This window comes from Melospiza georgiana, chromosome 6, assembly GCF_028018845.1.
Source record: "Melospiza georgiana isolate bMelGeo1 chromosome 6, bMelGeo1.pri, whole genome shotgun sequence".
In the NCBI taxonomy this organism is placed as follows: domain Eukaryota; kingdom Metazoa; phylum Chordata; class Aves; order Passeriformes; family Passerellidae; genus Melospiza; species Melospiza georgiana.
Genome location: NC_080435.1, coordinates 3,921,513 through 3,948,334, shown reverse-complemented (window position 1 = coordinate 3,948,334; position 26,822 = coordinate 3,921,513). Strand labels below are relative to the sequence as shown.

Sequence of the window (26,822 nt, the reverse complement as noted above, 5' to 3'; positions counted from 1 at the left end):
TGTTTGGGCTCAGTGAGGAGCTCCCTGCTCACCCACATGGGCCTTCTACCACCTGCACGTTACTTTCTACTTACCAGGATGGACCTCTCTTTAGGCCTTTCATGTAGAGACAAAGGTTAAACCCCTAAAAAACCCCCAAACTGTCTTCAACAGAAGTTCGTCAACTCAAACAAATTTGAACTTTGCAGTGAATACTTTTCCAAAACAATGAAAAAACCCCAAAGCTCCGTTTCAATCATATTGATAAAAAATCAATTTCAAAGTAACAATACACAATACACAACACTGTTCATGAAGTGTTTTCTTTCTGAACATCCTATGTATTTTTCTGGTAATCTTCATTGTACCAGCTGGTGTTTCAGTATAATCTCATTTTTCATGCCTTAATTATACCTTATGGGTGCGTTTGCAACAGGCTTTGACTGACTCTTTAAAGGAACACAAAAAGTAGGTTTTAGAAGAAAGTAATTCTACAAAAATCAGTTGAAACTCTATTGGTAGGAAATACAGCAGCAACTTAAAACGCCTTAAGAAAGGAATCTTACTCATTAAATGCTGAATAAAAATAACTACAGTGCTTATGCCTCCAAGAGCTTTAAGTGATGGCTTTAAAATAATGTAGTAAAAGCAAGATAAATCAGGATCCATGCAACTTTTATTTTAATAATTAGACAAATACAGGAAAATTTGCAATAATCTATCAAAACGATATCTTATCAAGAACCAGAAAGATGTTTAAAAAACATTCACATTTAATTCAAGTTATGTACAAACCAGTGTCTGTAAAAAAGAAAACAGCAAATGCTTTGAGTGTAAAATAATTCCATTCTAGTTTATTTCAACATTTCCAATGACCAAGTTACCACTGAGCTGCAACCACAGTGCAGACATATTCCACAGTCTATTAAACTTGTTTCAACAGCATTGTCAGAAGTAATTTTTGAAATAAAGCATTTTGATAAGTTTTGTTGAACAGTACCATCAACCCAAAATTTCCTTCTGCATATTTAATCCTTGACTGCACTAATGGCAGAAGAGTTGTCATCTACAGGTCCACAGTCCATGAATCTGTATGTCTATAGGTACAGATATATATGTGTATATCCAAGAAGCACCAGCCTCCCATGCCTGAAGTAGCCTGTGTCTGCTTTGTACATTGAGATCAGCCATTTGTAGTGGAGCACAGCCCTTGATTTTTTTGGCTCAAAGAAGTCATCATCTACCCATCCAAAACTATTGTGAATGTGTTGCAGTATCAAATTCTTACACCTTCAGGATGCACCTTACACAGATGACACTTGAATTTGAGTGTGACCATAACAGCCATACACAGGTACAACAGCACCCTAAGCCTTTTGCTGTAAAACCAACTTCCAGGAGTCTCTTTCTGGCCCTGGATTAAATCCTCCCATAAAAGGGAAAAAAATAGAGACAAATGAAGTGCCTGGAATTTAAGAAAACTATTATGCCTTCTCATTTATATATTGAATTGAATCTTAGCCAAAGAAGGAGACCTACTGATGTGAGTTGAATGGGGGGAGAAAGCTACTGTGATAGCCAGTTTCAAAGTATGACCACTGGAACAGCCACACAACAGCTACAAGTCCATCTGCCTGAGCACAGAAGGGATGAATCTACTCAGGTTACAGCATAGTTCTTTCAGAGCTATGCACTGTCATTAACATACTAATTTAATAATAATGGAAACTCTCTCAAAAAATGCAGACTACTTATGAGAAATCTTTCGGTTACAACAATCTAACCGAGGTGAATCCTCAACTTAGATCGGTGTTTCAAGACAAAGAAAAGTGACACAACCTTCACTCTTGTGTAGTAACAACCCACATGCAAACAAAACCTATTGGCAACTAAACCGTATTTGGACCTACATTCTGAGATAATCCTTAGCTGCAAGATCTCATCTGAAACATAAGCTACCATGATTTGGCCTGAGAAGGCAAATCTAGAAAATTTCATCTGGTTTTTGAAGGTATACCTAAGACCTGGTAATAAACAATGTACTTTAACATACAGCTGCTTATAAAAGCAATTTCCCTTCTAAACTTATTTTGAGATTCCACACAAACTTGAACAGCTTCTGTGAATACAAATTTTATAGTCTCCACCATTGTAACTCTACACTAGCTCAGAAATTAACACTTCAGAATAACAGAAGCAGCTCTGGGAAATGGAAGACTGGCAGTCCAGCAGTGGAAGGTTCTCAGCTCCTCCTTGGGTTGCACATTTAACATCCATTCAAGTACGTGAAAAGGCTTTTGTACATTTCTACACATTCTAAAGCAACTCTTAATGGAGCTGATGCTCCCCTGGTGCATGTCGAACCCGAAAAAGAAATAAGAGAGATGACTTCTGCATTTAAGTAACAACCCTCAACTGAGAGCCAGCTCAGATACATAAATGCCAGCAATGCCAACTCCTAGTGAACCTGTTCTATACAATGGAACTATAACTGGGATGCCCAATAAAACACATGAGGGATTTTATTTTTTTAGATATAATGCTCAGGAAAAGAACAAGTTACAATGGTATAAAAACAAGTCAAAGTCTTGTTAAAAAACCCCCCAAACACAAAAAACAATCAAAAAACGACAACAGAAATCTCTAAACCCCTCACCAACCAACCTGTTTTAAGTCAGACTTCATTGCATATGGAACAGTAATTTAAACTAGAAAACACAAACAAGTTTGACTTGAAAAGTCACTGTAAGCAATTTTGATATAGTTGGTTTATTAATGCTATCCACAATGAATCAGCACACAAATGAGATGAATGAAAGTACTTTAGATGAGACAAGACAATGTATTTAATGAAAATGTAAATGCTAACACTAGTTAACAAGTCATACTGGAAAAGACATACATTACACCAAGGACAACCAAAGAAAGGCTTTCTTAGTTTTAAAGCAGATTTATACATCACAGTCTTTCTTTCTTTACTAGGGCAATGGTTGGTGAGCATCTCTTATGTTTCAGTCCTATGAATCTATAGGCACTGAAACAAAACCCCAGGAAAAAAAGGTAAAACGAGCTAGTGTTAGGATTTTGACAGTTGCTCCACTTGGCAAGGACTCCAGTATCAAGATGCAAGTAAAATAGAATGTCCATCTACTCCCTATGGCTCCCAAGAAAAAACATTACTTGTACACAGTAAGAATTTATGGCAAAACCAACTTCATCTCACCCATCTAATTTCCAAGCAATTATTCATAAATGAGTTCTTTCAAATGAGGAAGAAGAAATCAGAGTTTAGCAGTTTTAAGGTTTGAACAGACTCTTCTTATAAGAAGTTCAAAATCTCCTATCTTCTTTTCACTGATATTGAATTGTCTTTCATTTTGTCAATCACCAGTTCCTCACAAGAGAGGTAATTAAAGTGAAGAGGGTCACGAATTTTGCTCCTTAGTGACAGTAAGCAATCTCTCACCTAACTTAAGCATCCTCACCAATAAAGATACTGCACAAAAATATCCTTCCCAGCCTGAGGTGTTAGACAGCTTAGTGACCAATATTTTTATTGACCAGGTCAACAGAACTCTAAACCATGTTTTTGATGACCAAGGATTTCAGTGGGGCAATAGAAGAGCTCCTAATAGCACTTTGATCTCTAGATCTGGCAAGCTAAACTCCATCTGGGATTGCTGCAAACACCTACTTATTTCATAAGAATGTCGACAAAAAGGAACATCCACCAGTGATGCAGTCCGTGCTGTTAGTGACTATTTTCAAACATGGGGCTTGAAATGGTGTTCTAGCAAAATGATTTGCAAAAGCACAAAGAGTCAAGTCCCCAAACTGCTTTTTAATGTAGTTTATTAACCTTTTAGAATGGAGGATCCAAATTAGGGCCTTATGATCCTCTACTGCCAAATAATTCAGTCCAAGTCTAAGCAGCTAAATAGGAGCAGGTGTAAGAAGGTGCACTCCATGCTTGAGAATGCAAAGTATTAAAACTGAGAAGAGGCTCTAGTTCCAGTGTGGGAAAAGAAAAAAACTTTTATATTTACTAAACCAAATACACTCAGGCACAGAGGCTATGAAGTCATGGAGCACTCTTAGAGTGACAATACTGTCTCCCTTTGTCAAATTGCTACAAAGTCCTTTCCTGTTGCACACTCAGGGCTCCACTGTCAGAACATCACTGCTGAAGAAGTCCAGATTGGGCTCTTTCTCTTCAAGCAGTTACAGGGACAAGCTCCATGGGATTTGTCAGCTTCCTCTGTTAACATCAAGGAAGTCCTGAGCACCCTTAGCGCTGTGAAAACAATCAGCCTGTAGTAAGAAATTACACTGCTGGTGGAAGCATTAGCAATTTTCACACAGGTGGTCCTTACCAGAGATATGTATATCAGATGACCTCTGATATAACAGCACCTGGCTTAGACTGGCCGTCAGGAAGAAGCCACTTTCACACAGGAAAAATCATATGGTGCCCAGTGCAGCAGTTGTCTCAGGAAAAAACCAAACCAAAACCACCATCGGAGGAAGCTTTAATGATTCCGCCTTGGAATACTTCAGTCTCACTTGAGAACTGAGGGGAACCATTTCTCCTCCTCCCAGATTTGCTACAAATATCCATTTCAGAATCATGTCTGCTAGATATAAAATTGATGGAATGCTAGCTGGTCCATGAACGGTTGCACCAAGTTATCTGTTGCAAAGTAAAAAACTAGCCCAAAGGTTATGGAGATTGGAAGAGCTGGTAAGGCCTTCTTAAAGATGGCAAGAAGCAGAAGTGTAAGGCACAAACCCTGAGGGGAAGAAAAAAAACAAAACACAAAAGACATAGGAAGAAATTAGGGAACTCTGACAAGCAAAAAATTATATAAAATACATATATGTATAAATATTAATGCTACAGGTTATGTTTTATGTCTTCCTAAATTAAAGGCTTTAGTGACAGATGTACAGCCAATGAAAATCACAGCTAAAGTCCTCACCAGTTTTCAGTCTGGTCACCCAATAAACAAGATCAAAGACAAAATGCAGCAGTTACAACTTTGTCCTTCATGAACATAAGAAACTATCCCTATTATAATTTTACATTATACTCACAATTAATATGGCTACAAAACATGCTAAAGTTGTGTTCCAGTCCCCACTTGCTGTTGCAGAAGCTTTGCCAACAAGGACACTGTAGAAAATGAAGTCTCCCAAACCAAGCTTTACTCCTCCTGCAAAGTGAACATATGGCAGCATTAAGTATCAGCCTACTAATATTACATGTCAGTAATTATCGAAGAATAATACATATTTACATTAACTATTAACAAGACTTGCTAAAAATAACATTCTATTTTCAGAATTAGTACCATTCCTGAATCAAGTGATAAACTCCTGTGAAACAAGATGGCTAAGAAACACTACATTACTCCATTAATTCGCCCTTTAATTAGAATTTCCCTATTCTCCTATTTTCCTATAACTGCAGTATATACAAACTCAGATATCTGTAATTTTATTTGTGGAGGGGTATCCACTTTTGGTTGTCTTGTCATATTCAACAGAATATTAAAGAACAATTCCTTTGAACTGGCTGAGGGAGGGGGAAAAATAAATCCCTTGCACAAGATATATTATTTGCCAGTTAGAAACCTATAAACTGCGAAATATTCTACTGCCTTCCCAATTTTCCTAGGGAATTCTTATGCAGGTAGTTCTTAAAAGCACTTGTGTCTAAGTACAGAGCATATCACAAAGGCAAAAACTCAAGATACTTAGTCCAAGATGTGAGATTCAGGAAAATTCATTCTCTCTTATTCTTTTATACAGTAATTACCACTTTAGCAACAACTCTGGAAGCACAATACTCAATTATTTCTGCAAGCACTGTAAGATTTCCTGAATACCAGTTCATGTTCTGAGTGTTGAGTGTAAGAAGGGCCAGCATCAGGTGACCAGCTGTTTTCACCTGGCCTACTGATTACTTTCCCACCACACTACAGTCCAGCCCAATGCTCACTCTGGAGCTCCACGAGGAACTAAGAACATCAAAACATGGGTGGATGTTTGATTAATTATGAAGGTGGGGGGAGAGGAAAGGAAAAAAGGGAGGAAATGAATGGAAAAAAAAGGTAACCCTACTCTCTTTCAACAGGCTCCAATAAAATGCCTAGAACAGTGCATTCATGAAAAGCTCTTAAGCACTAAAACACCCTTAAACTGCTGAAACAGGCCTTGGGCGCTCCAGACTTTAGTAAAATAATGCTGGCTGACAAGTCTGACTGGATCATTACTACTCACTGCTGGAATACAAGCAGGAGAAAATTATTAGCCTGGGCAGATGAGAGTTTCAGTTCAAAAATTAATTGAGAGAGCTTGATAGACTTTTTGCATCACAATGTTATTTTTTTAAGCTCTGGAAATTAAAAAGCATTTGCACTATGCTGAATTTGGACTTTTTTAGGAAGTAAATTTTAAAACTGTTCTTAAAGTAGAAGTCTCTGTATTTTTAAACAGAGGAGCACCTGATCATCAGAGGAAGCAGCTGCACCGGCTAAAATATGGCAGTATCACACAACAGGCACACCCTAATTTATTTAGAGCTCTGCATATCTAACAGCAGCTTGAACTCCAAGTGGAAATCATGAGTCTGTTAAAACAGGTATCTGAGCACTGATATCATACACTTTCCAAAGATATTTCACCTTAGCAAGATGCTGGACAAAACTAAGCAAGCCCACTGCATTCTGCATTCATTTCAGCCTCCAATCAGGTTTTAAATATTGCTTCCTACCAAGTGGATCACAGCAGTTTAATCTTGAGGCATAAAAAAACCTGTTAATGACTCCATTTGCAGGGCCTAAAATCCAAAAGAGGTGACACACAGCAGAACACTGCATGAAAAAGACAGAGGCTAATGCAACTGACCATGTAATGGTCTGAAAACAGCTTGTGCAACTAAAGTTTTGAGTCTGTGTATCAAACCAAAGAGCAATTTGGTCAATATTACTCAGCCCTGCAACAAAATGAAATACTATCAAAAAACAACACCATTATTCCTATGAGGCACATGAGTATTCATCAGGAGCAAGAGCATTGTTTCAGCTTGCTAATAGCTCACAGAATCCTGCATGTGTGCACTCAGGATGCCTGACTGACTAGCTTCAGATTTAGTAAGCTTTTCAGACACAGCAGCCCACACTCACGTTCTTCAGGGTCATCACTTGTTTGAGAGTTACTGGGTAGAGCCTGAACAGCAGCACGTGACTCAGGTGTTGATTCAATGGGTCCTATTCTGTTGTCCCTCTGTTGCTGCCATTCCTGACTAAAGCCACCATCATCTGCTTCAGCATCTTCATTCTGGGCCCGGCTTGCTGGAGCTCAAAGGAAGAAAGGCATTTAAGACTCCTCCAAAAATGTGCCTTCTAAAATATGAAAGTCTCTCCACATATAAGATCACAGAAGAACAAGATAGAATGAAGTATTCCATAATACTTAGCAACATCTAACACTAGCACATGCAATCACAAGACTTCCTCTCTTAGGATTTTAATATTTACTTAAACATTCAGGAGTCAATATACACTCTACAGTCACAGCACCTACATGCTGCACTCAAGTCCTAGTATTCAGGAGTACATCCACATGAAAGTGGAAGTTCTGTAGTGACCTAACAAAGATCACAATTTAAGGAATAAACTACCATCTAATATTTAATTAGCTTTTTACTTGACATTGGCAGCTTAATTTTCCAGTGAAACAGAAAACTTTACTGAAAGCTTCAGAAACTGCACTCTGCTTTAGTAACACATATAAATAAACAAACTCCACATTTTAAACACTATCTGCATAGCCAAAAGGGCTAGGCATGTTTCTGTCTAACACAAATATAAATGGGTTGGTACTATACTGTATCATCCCAGTTTGACAAGCAGTTGAGCTCAGTTGATGGTTTTATATGGAGTCATTTCAACACCAAGATCCCAGTACCCAGAAAAATGAATGCAAGAACATTCACTGCACAATAAGTAAACAATATCTCAAGTCTTGACAGATCCATCATTCTTAATTAGGCCTCCATACTTTCACTCTTCTACAGCACCCAGGACTCTTAAAAAACTGAAAGACAAGTATCCATAAACATGTATTCCAATAAAGTGACAAAGGTTTGTCAAAGCAAAGCTCACCTTGTTTATCAAAAGCGGAGTTTTTGGACTTCCGCTGGGCTTCAGGATCTTCCTCAGCCATGTTCACAAGCCATATCATTGTTGCTATCAAAGAAATGCAAATCACAACAGCATAGCTAATTTTATCTTCAGATGTATGAAATTCTGAGATAGCATCAATCCATTATTTCTCATTTTCCATGGTTTTTTGGATACAACTATCTTTTCCAACAGGCAATTTTACTCTCATTAAAGTACAATAATATCTGGAACATAGCCAGTACCAGCAACAACACATTTACAAAAACTGGTGAATAAAATTTTATTTCTACTAGATTTTGAAAAAAAAAGGCAACAGCTGTTGCCAGACAAATTATTTCTACATATAAGGCTCCCTTTACTTTTTTTCCTTAATCAGTTCTTTTATCTGCAAGTAAAAAGGTCTCTAAACACTGTTACAGAGTTCTGACAATTCAGAGGCAGTATCTACATCAAAGTTAATTGTTCTCTGCCTTCTCCATCACAAACAATCCTCCAATCTGGAGGTAACCAAATGTTGTTACATATAAAAGGTGTTTCTTAATTCAAGCTCTCAGTGTTAACCACTCCTCTCACAAAACAGAGTAACAGGCAGCTATGCCACATTTTATTGACGCTGTGCAAGTGTGACAGATAAAGAAAGTGCTCCCCTTTCTCCAGTGTAAGCTTGTCCCTGAAGTGGCCAGTGTGCAGCACACTTCCTGCTTCCAAATACAGGCCTGTCTGGAGCACCAGCAGCATAATGGCTTCTGATTAGCCTCTTTCACTGTTATCCACGTGACTACAAGCAGCAACATGGAACTTCACAAACAATGGAATTATGCACTAACTGATACACAGGTCACAGCAGCAACTTTAATTCAATAGGTTATTTTTCACAACTGCAGGGAGAAACAATTTGCCAAAAAGGACAAGCCATTGAGAAAACAGTCACACAAACAAACCTCCTTCTAGTAATTTCTCACATTTCTTATACTAAGACACAGGTTATTTAAGGACTGAAAGCTGGTAAATATTTTCTGGAAACAATTGTTCCCTTTGAACAGGCTTAATTTACAGCCTAAGGACATAGTACTTTATCCAAAACAAGGTCTGTTACCATTCTTCCTGTTTGTGTTTTGGAACAAAACATGCTGGTTTTTATCTTGAAATGTCTCAGTCAGATGATGTTTCACATTTTTCAGTCAACAGTGAAACGAAAACTGAGGCCCAAGTGAACAGATCAAGAATTCAGCTGAAAAGCATCTTATTAAACCCAGACAAATGAGAAGATTGCTTCAGATGAGTGTGTGATTGCAAGCTTAAAGAATAACAAAATGTACTTACAGGAGTAAATAAGTGCTGGAAAGAGAGTTTCGTTTCTCTCTTGAGCTGTCTCAACTAACATTCGAAGAGGACCTTTAGGACACAGGACAGCAATCAAATCTGGAAGAAAAAGCAAACAGATGTGACATCCCTGCAGACATAGTTATGTTTCTTTTCTATAACACTTGGAGAGACTTGAAGTAACAAAATTCACCCTGACTAAGGATTTTGAAGACTGCCATTGGCCACAATTCGATATCCTACAGCAAAGCTTTTTAATATTCTCAGTTATGCAACCTATTTTACATATTACTGTAATATGCATACAAATTTTAAAACATTATATTCCCCACTTAAGATATTATGCAACTGGAAATGTACCTGTGTTTATATGCTGACATGTGAATAATTCAAGAAAGCTACTCTTCAACTACCATCTTAGAAATACCCAAGCTTGCCTTCTATTAGGAAAGATTTTTGTAATCTAGGTTTAGTACTAAAAGAAATTTTAAGACAACAGGGGAAGCCTACTTCTTGTGAAATAGGCATATTGGGACAGAGAGCTAACATTGCTACTGCCTTTTGCACTTGTCCACTCACCATATGTCTTTAAATTAATTTGAAACTCAATCTGACACTGAAAGGAACAGCTGACTAGTCAGGAGCTTTGTGCTGCTCAGAGCAGACCTTCTGCACCTGAGCCAACTGCTCTGGCACCACTGCTGGTCCCACTCCAGTACAGAAAAAAACCCCACTCCTGGGGTTGCAGGCTTTGAAAACTTACATCCCCTTTACCCAAAACAACCATATCATGGTCTTGGAACTCGATCTCAAGTAATTTAGTTTTGCTATCACTCAATAAAGGCTGAATGCTTGAAGCACTCAGATTTGTTCCAGTTGCAGAAAGGGTGGAAATGGGGTGGGAGGATGGGAAGTTTTTCTTAATGTGCTTTGTGATCCATAAGCATACACACAAGGGACAATTTTCCTCTCCCTGAAGGAAGAGGACACTTAAGGAATACACTGATGAATCAGAGCTAATCAAATCTTATCAACCCCTGCACTTACATCTGGACAGATTCTCAGTCTTTATCATGATCAGTGACTATGAGAGCACACACTCAGCACACTTACATGCCTCCAAAAAAATTCAAATTAAGAGCACATCTTCACTTAACTGTAATGTTTTAATTATGTCTAAGTAACTGAATTTTAGTCTTGCCTGGAAATTAAATCAGTATTTAGGATACAGTGATCTTCTCACCAAGTGCTCAGTGCCCCCTAAAGCTTTATGGAAAAACTACAGCTAGGTCTCTCTCAGCCATCATTCTGAAAAAGAGCAGTACGCAACAACTACAATGAATAATAATAATAATAATAAAAAAAGTCAATGAAGCAGATCTCACAACCATATCCTTCTAAATATAAAATGACTTTGAGCAATGCAAACTGCTCTTAATCCTTCCTTCTTTCTCACTATATTACCAGGTATGGATCAGGTTGTTGCTTCTATGTTCACAAATTTGAGCAATTCATAGGCTGGGCAAATCTATATTTGCATGGGACTGTACAGAAACAACAAGCTCCTAAATTCGGAATGTACAAGGGATTCCAAAGATTCTTGGGGAAAATGAGAAGCTGAAAGCTCTCCACTTTCATAAAAACCACCAAAATGGGTCTCTCTCAATTCTTCTCTCTTGAATTAGTTCAGCTCTCCTCCTCAAAGAATCTAGAGAGTCCAGGAAACATGAAAGAAGATGGGATCATACAGTAATACAGAGCCCAACTGCAGAGAACTGATCTCAGTTTAGGACCATGATCTTATTTATTAAGTCTGTAATCACCTTATCTGCTGCTTTGGATGATACACACACACACACACACATACTTTTTTTTAAGGTCTAGTCAGGTAATTGGAAAAGTCAGGGAATAAAAGAAATTCCCACCACAGGATCTACAACTGTGCCTTGCTCCCAAACTTACCATAGACTGAAATGACAGCCAGGATAAGCCATGCAGTCCATTCAGGAAGGTACTTAATGAACACCAAGGCCATGAGAGCACTGATCATAATGAGATATGCCTGCTGGAGCCGAAGGGGACCCTTCCAATGGATACAAATCATTCCCACAACACCAAAGTTCCAGATCATGAGTGCCACTGTAATGTAGTCCATGGCAACATTATATGTCTTAAAAACCTCTCTAAAAAAAAGGAAAATAATATAGATGGCATTTGCTTGAAACAATGGAAACAAACTACAGATGCAAACTTCAGAATACCTTTTAAAAATTTTCATATTCAATATAGTGGCATAAATGTAAAATTTTTTCTCCAATTAATACTTAACTATTCTTCACAATAGGATACATTTTGCCAGTACTTGCTTCACACCTACTCTTTTGCTTTTTCAAAAAATTTCGTTAAGGTTCTATTTCCTTCTCAACCAAAGCAGAAGCTGACAGGAAAGGACATTACTGCAAAATCAGTCATTTTGATTATGCTCATAACTTTTACAAATCAGAATAATCAGAACTCGTGAGGTTATAATGGACCTTTAAAGGCAGGCAAAGATCTCTACTAAAATGCTGCCTGTAGAATGCTTTGATAACTTTAAAGGTACATGTTTATTCTATTATTCCCCATAAACACTGAAGTAAAAAGCTATATTTTTGGATGAACCATGTCCCTGTCACACCAAATACTATAAACTAATTAGGAACCTAAATAAGTAAAACCAAAATAGACAATGCCATCACCAAGTGACAGGTGATTTCTGCTGACTCAGGGAAGAAATGGCTGTGAAGGCTTTTTGCAGAATCTGCTGTTACCAACTCATCAAGAACCCTAAGAACCCTATAATTTGCTAATACTTTCCTCCAGCAAACTTGCTGTCTGCAGCTGTCAGCTGACCTTTGAGATGTACAGTGTTAACAGGATGTCCCTTACTGTCCTCATGCACAACTGGTCTACACAACTGGTCCCTCACTCTCTGAACCTCTGGGAAAAGGAAGTCAGCACTGCTGTAAGGCAGCAGGGGCAGATGAAGGAACTGCCTTGTATTTCAAAAGCCATTGTTAGGGTTAGAGAAACTACTGACCACAAAAGGCATCACAGATCACTTTTAGCAAAAATAAGTGACTGAAGGGAAGACCACATTCTCCTTCCAGAGACCAAATTAAATAAGCTTCTTCAAAGAGAGGTGTTTGTCATCAAGTGGCATAAAAATATATAGAGTATAATAATTTCATGACATAACTCTAGTTACAAACCCTGAGGAGGCTGCTTATTTCAGACAATACTGAGTATTTTGGCCAAATTTTCTTGATGTCTGGACAAGAGCATGCTTCCAAATTTGAGAAGAAAAGCACTGAGTATATTTTGGTGAGATAGTAGATTCTTTTCAGCTGACTCCACCACTTCCATGCAAACAGCCTTTGGATATACAGCTAACAAAGCCATGATGTAAACAACTGCCCTTGAGTCATATGTCAATGAAAAATTAGGTTATCAGAAGACATGTCAGCAGAACAAGCTCCTCCCAAGATATGCTTATTCTGATAAGCAAGATGTGCTTATTCTGGTGATGCATCCTAAGGACACACACACCATCTGTACCTAATCAGATGCATTATAAACCTATGAATCACTCTTTCTTCTATGTGTACTCTATCAGACTATACAAAACTAAAAATTTTATTGCAATAGCTTACTCACTATCATTCCTCTTAAGATTCAAGGCCTTGTTCTAAAATAAATACATACATAAAGTGATACATGAAAAAATAGCATATTAATGGTTTAGTTCACTTACCCCAGGTAGATGAATGAGAAAAAGAAAAGCAGCAAAAGTGAAGAAATGATAAGCCAACCATGGATCACCTGGAGAAGAAGATATCAATGCAGATGTTTTCAGACTTGTTATTTTAAATTTAGCATATATCAAAAGACTTTTAAGGTTATTTTTCCTTTTGTTTAAAGCAAGAAAATTATTTAAGATATCTCCCTCTTTGGTTCATGTTTATTATTTAAAGCAAGAAAATTATTTAAGATACATCCCTCTTTGGTTGGTGCTACATTCATGTTTAGTCTATGCACATTGGTGTATTTCACTTTACACTTATGAATTTTAAGTGCTTTGTGAACTTTCAGTAGATGTTCTTCAGCTCTATTGAAAACTACTGTTTGTGTATTTTTAGACCATTTTGATACCAGTGGCATTATAACATAGCAGAATCATCCAGCATGAACACAGATGGAAAACATGATTCATTTTTGTGCTGCTCTGATTTCAAATAATTTTCAGAACGCAGCTATAGAATTAAATGCTGGAACCCAGAAAAACCTTCAGTACTTATCTGCTGAAATGTCACTGATGAATCACTATATAAGAATTTTGATAATCTTTATCAGTCATCTACAGACATAATCCCTAATTTTGACATGAAAGCAGACTTACATGCCCAACAATTCAATAAAGAACAGTTCAGTGATGTACTCAGCAAGGCCACTCAAAGATTTAAACCTGGAAACAACAGGCACTTAAACTTTGCACTAACAGAAGTGCATTCTTCTGGTATTTATTGTGCAAAGTGAAAAAACCACGACTGAAGCCCCCTTTAACTCCAGTAAAGTCTTAGTATCTCTTAACTGAAAATGAAGATATATTTGTTAAAGTCCCAGCACAGAATCTCTTTTATAAAACCTGACCCAGTATTAAAAGTAGACAACCCATCAGAAGCAATAATCTAGAAATCAAAGCTACATAAGGAATCCTGCTTACAACAGATACAATCAGTGGAAAATTACCTGGCTAAATTTGCTACATATGTACACCAGATTAAAGTATTCAGAAGCTGTTAAAAAAATGTGTTCTCTCTTTGTCCTCTTCTTAAAGATGTGTAGTAGAACGCATCTGATGTTCTTAAAATATTTAGCAAAAATTAGCTTAAAAGTAAAGTGCATATGTACAAAAACTAAAGGAATCACACTTTTGTGATGCAACCAGGACTTTCTGACTAATCAAGAATCCAGCCCTTACAGCTAGAAATTTAGTACATTGAGTCTAATTATACATTTTTCATATGCGTTTTTAAAATTTTTGGCCATTTTTGAAACATTCACTCTCCTCCTTTACACTGCTTCTCAGAAGAGGTTCAGATTTAACTTTCAACCTAACGAAACTTGTCATTTAACTTCCTAATCTAACAGACTGGCTTTTGCTAGTATGTTCTCAAAAAGACATAAGAAATTCCCACATGCAATAAGCACAGTGCCTGTAAAGATGCTGCAGGAAAACTGCCAAAGTATCTGTATCAGTATTTAAACTCTCACCACTCACAGACAGTGGGAGAAAGAACATTTCAAAGGTGAGTATCAGTATATATTGATTCAAGCAGAGCCAAATTTTTCCACAACTCGTAAAGCTACTAAGCAAGGACCTAACAAGAGTCATTTTATTCGTCTGTAAAATTAGTTGAAACTACTTTAAGAAAACAGCAGAGAAAGCTCTCTCATGACTTCTCTCTGAAGTCTTTGTATTTGTAATGTAAGCTCTTAAACTATGTGAGAAAATAAAGTGAACAGTAGTGTTTCATCCTAAAAAAATAGTGAATGCTGACAGTGTCACACACCAAGGCTATAGTCCAGCAAACTTCTACACACACCTTGCATAACTACTGTCAACAGAAGTAGAGGAGGTAGATTCAAGAGCAGATTAAGTTGGCATTTTACACAAGGATGTTTGCTTTATTCTCAGTATGTATCTCATTTGCTACAGCATTTTCCAAATCACGGGTCTCTTTTCTTACAAGTGACATTTCCAGAGTACTTCTTTTAAGTTTTGCTCGCTGTTTTCCTAGCACGGTACCACAACAGGTTTTCTGCCTTCTCATTAAAGAATTTTCATTCTTTATTTAACAACAACTTTGATGCTAATCGATTGCTGGTATAAATTTGGCCTTGCCTACTAAAACTTGAATAAAAATTAAGGATGAGCTGCAGGATGCAGAGAATTAAAATGAGCTACAGCAGTCAGATTTTGGTTAGGCAGAGTGAAACAATGAAGAATGCAGAGAATAATAAATAAAAAAGAAAAAGCTAATCAAATACAATCCCCTTCAAAAATGTTGCTTCCAGTTAGATTGAGGAGCTAGAATCAGGATCATGCTTAACATATCAGGTACAAGACAACCACAGTAAACTAACAACAGTGAAGCTGAAGTAGTATTTCCTTTCTTCAAAAGAGTTTTCAGAAAAAATCTTGTGAGGATAAGCAAATTATCACTACCAGATGAAGACTTAAGATTCTTTCATTATAAATTCCATTCCTCATAATCTGGACTACAATCTACATACAGAACTGCATGTAAAATAGAACTTTATTGCAGATAGCTACATTTCACAGCATTCTGATATAGCAGCATAGAACTACTCTGACAGGAAATTTAAAAATAAGTTTATCATTTAGTGTAATTAGCATAAAATAGAACCACAGGAAATTTATGGTATGTAATAATTCAAATTTTTAGTAGAACAATTATTATTGCAAGGAAAATGGGCTGTGCTTTAAAAGGTTAAGAGGGAAAACAGAAATGCGAAAAGCTTAGTAAAAACTAGTTGTTGCCTTCAGCACCTGAGGAGAACCAAGTGGCTACTAAGGAACCTAGGTAAAGCACAGTAGTTGACTTCACCAGAATGAAGAGAATTGCCAGTTTAACAAGAACACTTTGTCAGTTCTGATGTAACACTACACTATGATAAAAGTGAAGGTCCATACGTCAAAAAACGTATTCCACAATGTATACAGAATCAGGCAAAAATAATTTCCCCTGCCACTCCACAGATAATTTGTAAAGGGGTTTCACTCACAGACATGAAGACCGAAACCACTGTTTCCTCTCAAAAACAAAATGAAATGAAGTAAACCTTTGAATCCCACTATGTGTTTTACAACTGATTCAAGATCCTGGCCGCATACTGAGAAGCTTTATTAGGCTAAGCCTTGTCAAATGAATCATTAAGACCAAAACAAACCAGGAATTTTCTTGGACAACTCCTCCCATGCAGGTGGCACTGCAATTAATTATGCTAAGCCTGGGCTTGCCTAGATGATGTCATTACAAGAGTGAAGCCTTTCACAAAGAGCCTTAGAGTCTCTGTGTTTGCCACACAAATACTGCTTGGTGTGTGCAGCCACACACACTGATGGGAGAGGTCTGTATCGGGGACATGGAGGGATAGGGGGCCCACAAAATAGGGCCAACTCTGTCCTTTGTATTTCTTGACCACAGCAAGATTTCAGTGCATGAAAATTTCAAAAGAATAGAAGCAATGCATTTCTAACTGACAGAACAGATGGCAGTGATAGCACTGGGCCTTTGCCCTGCTTTGTGCCAAAAGAACAGAAGCCACAAAATTGAAATGGTGAATTACATCACCAGTTCTGCTACTTTCACTCATTCCTCCTTCATAAGCCTTCATTTTGTTCCATTCTCTAAATAATCTGTACTAATAAATCAAACTAGCACAACTACTTACCTTGTAGCACCTGTATTTGTAAAGCACAACCAGGAGGATGGTCATGACAATGATAACGCTGATCATGATGGCTGCATTAAGAATAGAATTCAGGGCTCTCTGTCCTACTGTCTCTGTCTCTTCTGTGAAAGGAGTGTAGATGCTACAAAAACAAAAAGTCAACTGAAATGACACTGAATGCACCAATGTTTTGGGTATGTGAGGCCAACATCCAACAAAATTGCAGTAATCTTTCAATTCAGAGCTGTTAAAGCACATCTATTTTCTACTAAGGCAAAACTTGAAAGGTGGCATATTATCATATTAGGCAAACTTGAATTCCTTAGAAGACCTGCCTCTCCTACATTCTTAGTTTACTACTGCTTTCTGCTCTGTAAAGCAGATAAAGCCCACAGCAACCCACAGTTTGATATTGCTACTCCCATGCTGCATGTTTCTTGCCACTCTCCCATTATACCACTCGTGTGCTGACCAGTGCAGTTGGAATTTCACCTAGGGATTCACCATGAAAGGCTCCCCCTGTGATTTCAACAACACAATGTATGGGCTCAACTCACTCTTTTGTAAAGAAATACAATCTCCTGGGGCAACTACTTCATTGTGGGGTGGGAAGGAGAGACAGAGAGAAAACAATTTTCTTTTCTAATTGTAAAAAAAATTATGACATGCTTATATTATACAAACATTTCAAAGCCAAACACACTCTGAATCATTTTGTCTCACAGTGGAACTGATCTTTAAGGTCTATTTTAACTCTTTAACATTCTGTGATTCTATGACTTGCTGCAGTTTCTGACAGGCTCAGTAGTCTTCCTTTGCTCCCTTTCTCTCAAATTAGCTTTCACTGGAATTGGGGTTTTTTTTGCCAACATTTATATTTTACCAAAATCCCAAAACTTCTACAGAAACATCTGCCAGGAAAGTTTCTATAACTTCACCAGAAGTGAACCCCCTGAAGTTATACTCCCCTTGCATTTGAATTTTTTTATCAAACACCATGGGCAAACCAGAACATGGCATATAGGCTACTTCATTTACAATACTAGTTTTGTTCTTTTTCCAAAACTCTTGTATTCTAGCATAGTACAAGGGAAATGGCTTTGGCTCAAGATGGTGTTTATTTTACAAATACCACACAGCATGATAAAGTATTACAATGAGGACGAGGATTTGAATCAAGCAGTAACAACCAAGATATTATCCCCACTGGTCACCAGACAAATAACAAATGTCAACATTACCACAGAGAGAAGAGTCTGGTTCCGGGAAGGAATAAAACAAAACTATCTTTGGAGAAGGGAAAATGGTGGCAAGAGGAAGTTCACTGCTTGAATCAGACCCCAAAAGAAATGGAAGTTTAAAGAAAATTATCTAAGTGCACTAAAAAGATAGGGGGAAATACTGATACATACAGCTGTCCATCCTTGCGTGTATAGAAGCTGACAGACTTGATAGTTGCAACAACAACCACCATGCAAAGTGTGACAGGCACAAACAGCATAATCACATGTTTTGCCCCATATTTCAGTGTCAGCTCTTCATCTTCTTCTTCATCTTGCTCCACCACCCGCTGAATGTTGTTCTGTGGCTGCCCATTGGTCTCAGACTCGGCATTGTCATTTCTTCTGCGCTCACTATTATCATGGCGACGTCTTTCACTGTTGTCATTCTGCAACACAAAAACCACCACTGTCCTCAGCAACTCTCTACTGTCATGAGCTTGTACGTTAAGCTAAAGATGACCCTGAGGAGGAAACATGTAAGATAATATTTACTGCCAAGAACAGTTGCTACAGCAGGGATTTAAACAGGAGTAATTAACTGCATCAGAGTTATTAAAAGAATGGGAGCGCAGGGTCATGTTAGAAACATTTACATTAAAAACATCAACAGTCAAAAGTAGGCAGGTGGCATCTAAGAGTCTTTCCTTCAAACAGAATTTCAAAAGATTAATAAAGGAATCTCCCTTGATTCAAACTGCAGCTGGTAAAAGGATGCATGACAGTAAAATGCCTGTAACTTGACAAGAATAAGCTGTATTGACCCTTAAAAATAATGCCAAACATTTAGGATTCTCTCTCCATGAAAATCTCAAGAAAATGCCTCCTTCCTTTACTGTGTTACTTCCACCAGAGTATACTCAAGTAAAATATATATTAAAATGGATTTTCATGAGGTATGGTATTCTCATGTTTTTAGTAAAAATAACACAGAAATGATGATCAACCTCAGGTTATTTTCAGTCTTTAAACTTTTATTTGATCCCAAAGTTTCAGCATGAAAAGTTAAGCATGCAGATTTTCTTCTTTCCCAAGGAAACTACTGCCACATCCTTTCATTGATATTGAAGAAATTCCATCACTCTTATCACAAGTATGAAAGAGCTTCCTGTCCTTCCTACTGAAACATGAAGGGTGTAACACATGAAACATCAAGCATATAATTCAAACACCAAGACAGCAGTGAACTTCCAAAGGAAGCAAAAGCACAAACTGGGAACATCACCTATTAGCAAGTGATCAGACCTGCACTCCAAGCTCCTGGTATCACAAATCTTTTGCACCCTCTTCAAGAAGCACCATGAGCAGGGGGCATTCACCTTTTCTACGTTGTGTGCACATACAGAGAGCACAACAGGAGCGTGATCTATGCTTTATCTTTTCTGGACTACAAAGAAATAAAATCATTACCAGACACTCTAAACAAGCACTAAAATGTGACAGTTGATACAGACCACTCATTTTTTTAGTGCATTACCATGTCCAAAATCAGTGCTGTACTGTTCACATTCAAGAGGTTTAATATAGGAGAAAAAAATATTTTTGATTCCTTACAAAATTAATCTCATTGCTTCTAAATTACTTCCTGCAGAACAGTTCTGTTTGACTAAGTGCACCAAAACAGCATTAGATTAAAATGTACAATAAACTGAAGGATGATACCTTTTGCAATACCTTTGAAGTATCATTCAGTTTTCTTAAAATTGATCTGGACATGAGACAGGACACTGAAAATAACCTAATGATTTTTTCCTTAAGTATTCCTACTCAGGTAGTTTTTTCCTTAAATGTGCAATGTTGAAGTCTAATTACCTGACCTCAGTAGCATTTCTAAACATAACTACTGACTTGTATCTCATTAATTCACTGCAGTTTTTCAATAAATCAATAATAATTTTAGAGATTCTCTCTACAGAATTTTCCCAGCCCCACCCTCAGAAAAGAGAAGACGGTAAGTACACTCAGAAACTCCTAGTGGGGTTTTTAAAAGCACTTAAGTAATTAAGGAGCACAAGTCCCTGGACTTCGAACTGTAAATACTGACATTGCTAAAACCCTGGTTGAAGCTTTACAACTTGCCAACTTATGAAAAATTTGCTTTTTACAAAGCAGTACAAAGTAATAATATGCACCAAATGCTCTGCCTATTCCTTCCTTTTTTTTTGTGGTTCCTCAGGATCAAGCTCAGCAGGGTTTCAAGATCTGTCCTCTAAGAAAATCTGTTTCACTTTCCAATAAGGAATTGGAATGTAAGAGGAGAAAAAACCCCAAACTAAAATTGTTTGAATTAAACAATTAGAACTAGGACACAACCAGGTTTTTAGAGTCACAGTTTTAACCTCAGATTGAATTTAGTATCATTAATTTGAAATATGCATTGAAAAAGATGCTGGGATCAAAATTATTTCTTACTAAATGAAAAATTTATTATAAATCACTTGGCATTTTGCATAAAGTCCTCACATACAATTAGTGAAAATCAGATAGAAATGGGAATAAGGGAGAATGCAAATAAAGAGGTCATGTTTAATTAATCTGAAATGCTGGCTACAACTAAACCTCTTTCTGTACAGATTATAGCAGAAATGTAACATTTTTCACTTTGATAGTAAAACACTCCATTTCTCTGAGTTTACAGCAAGACAACAATAAGCTTAACCATCTAAATTGCCTAAGATGATCATAAGTAACAATACACTGGAGATGAACAGAGCCTTGGAACTGCACAAGCAGAGCAGACCGAGCTCTTAGGTTTCTGCACACTTGCCGAACGTGTAGCTTTTTCTCTGCTGTAATAACAGTCTTGCATGAGGGAGCACTTACCCCATCTCTGGAACAGAAATATATTGAAATAAATTAAAAATCTACAGCTTCACAGAGCAAACACAAAAACACCCAAAGGAAAAGCCTGATCAACTAAGCACACCACTACAAAAACCTGTTATATCAAACAAATAGAAAAATGGAAGAAATTAGACCAATATGTATCATTTTACTCCCTTCACTACTTAGGAACAAAGATGTAATAAAAAAAGGCCTTTACATACTAAAACACAGTGCATGAAAACCAGATCAGCATCAAGAGTTACACAAGTTATTCTCTCATTTGCACTTAAAGATAGAAAATAAGCTGTCCTTTCAGGCTACTAAAGTGTAGCTAAATGTTACATGCGTGTGCCCCACTGCTTAAAAGAACAAAGTGCACTTATATCCTACCTGATCAGTATTAAACAGAGCAGAGGCCATGGACTCTTGCTGAAGTGGAAGCAAAGGAACAGACTCTTCACTTTCCTCAGACATAGTTAAAAGTGAAAACTCTGAAGCTAAAAAGTCAGTAACACCTGTTGTAACACCGTAAGCAAATGTAAGTTATGAACTACGCTTTCAGGCGAATAAACAATATCAATATCAAATGATAGTGGTTTCTTTCCCTATCGGGAAAATAGTTAATAGCAAACCCAGACCAATGCCCCTGAACCAAGAGATAAAAACACAGCACATTTGATAAGAAGTTTTTAGCTATTAAATCCAGATTTATCCATCCGGAGCAGACCACCATGCCTGAGAGTGGGCATGGACTTCATCAGTTCTCACATACACCACCGATGTTATGCAGTGGCAGATATTGAACACTAGGTTGAACTCTTAGTGTGTGACTAGAAGAAGAGATGGCAAATTCTAGCACTTTGGGATTTCACACGCTGACTTGTTAGCCACAGAAGCTAGTATACTTAAGCAGGAAAGGACTTTTGTAGGTGTGTACAAAAACAAAGTAGATGTGTCAAGGGGAGAAACACCATTATAACTTAGTATCAAAACTACAGTTACTTAAACACGGAAAGGAAAGGCACAAGTGGCAGTTATTCATCAGTACAGTGTGTTAGTGAGAAGAACATAGAACCCTTCGCTGGTAAGGAGCACCACCAAGTTATCTGTAAGGATGGTGAGCCCACAGCTTACTACTGAGCTCTGCCTTTTTAATCTGGCAGAAGTTTTCAATAACAATTAATCTTTCACCTGTCCAAGAGGAAAAGAAACCTTTTTCATTTCCTCTGAAGTAAAAGGAGAAGGGATGCAGTAGGAAAGTTCCCACTTTTCTAATTTTTCAAATGTTTTATATTTTTATTGATAAGCATGATGCTTATCTGAGCATTTTTCAAAATCCTATTTAAACTGCTGATTGTACAGAAGACTTGAAGCAGGAATCAGAACATTCTCTTGAATTATTGCTATAGACACAATTACAAGTGGCCCAGCCTCACAAAAGCATTTCTGTGCCACAAGGAAACCTGATATTCAAGAGCTATAGCAGGAACAAGGAACAGTGTAACAAGTCTAAGAACCTGAGCACCACACCCAAGTAGATCATCTCAACCTGATTTTTCCAAAATACATATGGTACAATGGTATAGTTTTAGCAACAAGTATGAGCTTAGGTCTTTCAAACCAATCATATAAAACTTCAGGTTTTGAATTCCTCCTCTCCCAAAACCTCAAGAACCAGGAGAGCACCTTCAAAATTATTCACAAGTAAGACAAGACAGAGCTGTTCTTCCTGCATAGGAACAGTCCTCCAGCAATAGCACTAACAAAACCCAGGCTTCAAGCCCTACCTAGACTAAAATTAACTCTGTGACTGAGAAACCTGTGAACCAAGCAGACCACAGCCAGGCAGATCATGAGAGCTCACTAAATACTGTAAATGTCAGTGTTTGATACCAGAGTGTCTCACCCCTTTTTATTTTTCCCTTGATAGCTTGGTCACTCCAACACCACTTTAAACTGGGGGAGGTCTTATTTGAGAGGTCTTATCTCTAGTTTAGAACATCAGATATTTTGCAGCATATTCCTTTTGGCACTGCTTATCACCACAACAGTTCAGAAAGATAAAATGTACCCCAACAAACTATTTATTCATCCCCATTTAACTGCTAGCAGGTACTAGAATTGTTTGTTACATACGGTGTTGCTGAGGTGGGTATCAGGGAAGTTTTCTGTCAGCTGCCCATGCTGAAACTGGGGTAAATGTGCAGACAGCTCTGTCATTGGGACAGTCCTCTGGGAATCGCTTATTTCCACACAAAATGGACCTTTCTTCTTGAGATGCTGAAAGGAAAGAGATGTGTAAAAAACCTTTGTTCTTAACACGAGCAGGTTTTCCCTCCCCTTCCTACTCCAGTTTCTGGAGTTCACATATAACAAAGACAACCATTCTGTATTTAACCATGATATCAAACTATCACATCTACTAAGGTCATAATAGGGATTTTCCAGCACAAAAATAAGGGCCTCTAAGTGTTATCAAATTAGTTCATCAGCTACAGAAATCTGTCAGCAACAAACTAATAATTTACACAGTTCTTCATTCCTTATTGTGCAATAAATGAGAAGCATTGCATACTTGCTCAGGGCACAACTTCCATGTTTTATCTCAGCAGAGCACAATTGCTCCAAGTTGTTCTGTTTTGGATTGCTGATAAATTTAACAGTAATTTTCAAGGATGACTGAGTTACAGTTGACTATCTAAAATCTAGACATTTCCTTAACACTGTGATGCTACAAAAGTGACCTGGTGCTACACAAGACAGTATTTCAGCTGAGCCTCAAGAACTAACATGCATTCAGTTCCCTTTATGTACCAGCTACATCTACATGCCACATGTATATAACACCTTTATATGGTCTTCCTGGAGAAATTCAGATGAGAAAATTGTCCTACGTGAACTATATGTTCCATAACAAAAGAAGCTACAGCAATACAAGGGAAAGAGGAAGTTTTACTAACCTAAATAAATTTCAGGAAAAAGCCCAATGATTTTAAGAGAAAATGAGCCGGCCTAGATAAATCACAGGCTTGGTCACATAAAAAATAAATAATGAATACACCTCAAGGGTGGAGTGCCAGTCCATCCCAAGTGGCTCCTCCCTTGTGTGAATTCCAGCACTCACCAGAACTCTTTACAGTAATTTTATTCACTAAAATGGAAGAAAACAAATCCAGGAAAAAAAACCCAAAAATATTTTTCTGCTGCTTTAGTATAATCAGTTAATGCATTGAGAGATCTTGAAAAATTCTTACGACAGAGGACATCACAAAAGAAAGCCTCTCACTTTTGGCAGCAACAAGATACAAGCGCTGCAAGACAGCATCGTGCTTAAAGAGAGAACTAAGCCTATTTTCATAAACAGAACAGAAGCTGTTTCTCTATTTACAAATAAATATGTACCTAACAAGACCAAGGCACAGTGCTTACTAACTTTGGCAGCTAACTTAGTGAAGAGCCAATAGGAAGCCACACCAATTTAACAAGTCTACTGGGAGCATGCAACCTGTTGGAAAAAGAAAGTAAATGTAGTATTCACTAGAACAGCTCCCTTCCACATTTGCCATTAAAAATAGGGCACATCTAATTTATAAAGTAATTTAAATGTAAGATCAGATGATGAAAATAAGTATTAATTATACTGCTCCTATTTTTAAAATTTTACTCCAATTCTTTGGTTGGGCTACAGAATAAAACCAATGTAGTTTTAAGGCTGCTACTGGTAGTATTTCTCAGTGACAGGGCAACCACAATGAACAAAATGAAAATTTTCAACCAGATGTGGACTATCAGAATGAGATTTTTCACACAGCAGCATGTTAAAATTCTAATTAAATTAGTGGAGAGAAAACCAAAACGAAACACCAACCACAAAATCCTGCTTATAGACTGGTAAAGAAAGTCAGTACAAATCCACCAAACAAAAAACCCTCAGCTACTGATAAGCTGAGAGAATCAGAAGACAGGGAAGCGTGACTGATGGAAGAGTTGCACCAAAGTTTGAATGACAGACCTCAAAATTGATAGTTTGTTAAAACAGTTTGTTTTGAAAATAGATTCAGGACATGTTCCCAAACAACTTTATTTTATATTCCTAAATAAATAAAATTTTAATTTGAAACGTAACTATGAATGAATGAAATTTATAAATGAACTGTGTATATACAGACACAAACTGAAACTTTGCTTGTTTTACCTGAAAAGGGACTCACCAAGACATTTTTTTTTCCTAATGAAGCTGTTAATGTTAAAATAGCCTGTCTAAAAAAGTTCTTCCTTGCTTCCTTTGGCTTTCCTAGGTCAGAACAACAGGAGTTACAACTGTCGCTGTCATGCGCTTACATTTAGCCTAATAAACAGAGGTGACACGCCAAGTAAGCTGCTCGCAGAAGAGAAAGCAAAGCAAGTATCGATCAGACAAGCGCGGCGCGGTTAACCTGTGCTTTCCCCTTCAAGTGAGCAGCAAGAAGCAGCTGCCACCGCTCTGGGGGCACCCCCGCCACCCCCGTCCTCAGCCCCGCCGCAGCCGAGGCACAGCGGTCCCAGCCCCGGGGAGGCCTCCGCGGCGCTGAGGGTGCGGTCAGGCCCCGGCCCGACCCCGCTCGGCGTCAGCAGCGGGCCAAGCCCGGCGCTCTGGGCAGCAGGAGAGCGGCAGGGACCCTCCCCGGCCCGTGGGCGTGTGCCGCAGGGCTCGCCCGAACAGCGGGCCGGGCCCGGCCCGTCCCGGTGGCGCAGCGCGCCGGCCGCCCAGCGTCGCCCGCCCGTCTGAGCGCCGCGCCCTCCCTCGCCCCGCCGGGGCCCCCGCCGACAGACGGACCTGCACGGCAGCCCTGCCCGGCGCTCCGCCACCGGCTCCTCGCCGCCCGCAGCCGGCCCGCTCGCTTCCGGCCCGCGCCCCGCCCTGCCGCCACCTCACTTCCGACGGGCGCTGAGGAGCCGCCCCGGCCGGGGCCCCGCCGCACCGGCCCCGGCAAGGGGCGCACGGGGCAGCGCCTCGCAAAGAACACGCTGAGTGAGAGCTGTCCGTCAGCGAGGGCCGGGAACCCAGACACGCGGTGGGAACTGAGGACAGGCAGCGATCGGGAGAGGCTGGCTGGACAGCAGAGTGAACACTCGCTGAGTCCAGCCGCGAGGAATCGTGCCAAGGAAATGCAGCTCGACCTTTTTAACCTGGTGCCAGATAAAGACGGGCTTTATGAGAAAATACACTTCTCGGCTCTTTTGAATACAAGTCATGCATATGCCGGTAACCCTTTTTTAAAATGGTCCCACAAAAATGGCCTTAAGTAAGTAAATTAAGGGGACATTTATATTTCAAAATAAGAACAGTATTAAAAGTCAATGTGGTATTTTTTCAAGAAGTTCACCTATGACTGGTTGGTCGAAAAAACAAAAAAGTCAATTCTATATTTGAAACTTACCTTGCTATCCATATTTGAAGTATCATCCACAATGCCTTTTCAAGTGCATGATCAATTGGGTCAGTAACATATTGCAAATGCTATGATACATAGAACCACTCAATATAAAAAATGTAAAATCTGAGGGGCCATGCAATTCTGCATGTTTAGAACAATGTTGTATTTCAGTATTTGACTACACTACAGGAAAATCTGTGCTACAATTAAGTGGGACAGAACTATTGCACCTAAAAGTTTTGATGTAACTATTGCAATGCAAACTGACTTTCAATAGCTCACAGAAATAC

General features: G+C 38.4%; 1 protein-coding gene across 4 annotated transcripts; it reads right to left on the bottom strand.

Moving 5' to 3' along the window:
• Window positions 1–639: 639 nt before the first annotated feature.
• On the bottom strand, window positions 640–25,996 carry PSEN1 (presenilin 1). Of its 4 annotated transcripts, XM_058026505.1 has the most exons (12): window positions 25,932–25,996; window positions 23,252–23,395; window positions 21,506–21,544; window positions 18,422–18,678; window positions 17,010–17,151; window positions 13,285–13,352; window positions 11,454–11,674; window positions 9,492–9,590; window positions 8,148–8,231; window positions 7,167–7,340; window positions 5,074–5,192; window positions 640–4,769 (listed from the first exon to the last, which is right to left on the bottom strand). In XM_058026505.1, exons 2-12 carry the CDS (start codon window positions 23,333–23,335, stop codon window positions 4,614–4,616), a joined length of 1,443 nt encoding a protein of 480 aa, XP_057882488.1. In that variant the 5' UTR covers window positions 23,336–23,395; window positions 25,932–25,996; the 3' UTR covers window positions 640–4,613. The 4 variants fall into 4 exon arrangements, with proteins under 4 accessions (XP_057882488.1, XP_057882485.1, XP_057882487.1 ...); XM_058026502.1 differs by lacking the exon at window positions 21,506–21,544; XM_058026504.1 differs by lacking the exon at window positions 21,506–21,544 and having other exon boundaries at window positions 7,167–7,334.
• Window positions 25,997–26,822: the final 826 nt, after the last annotated feature.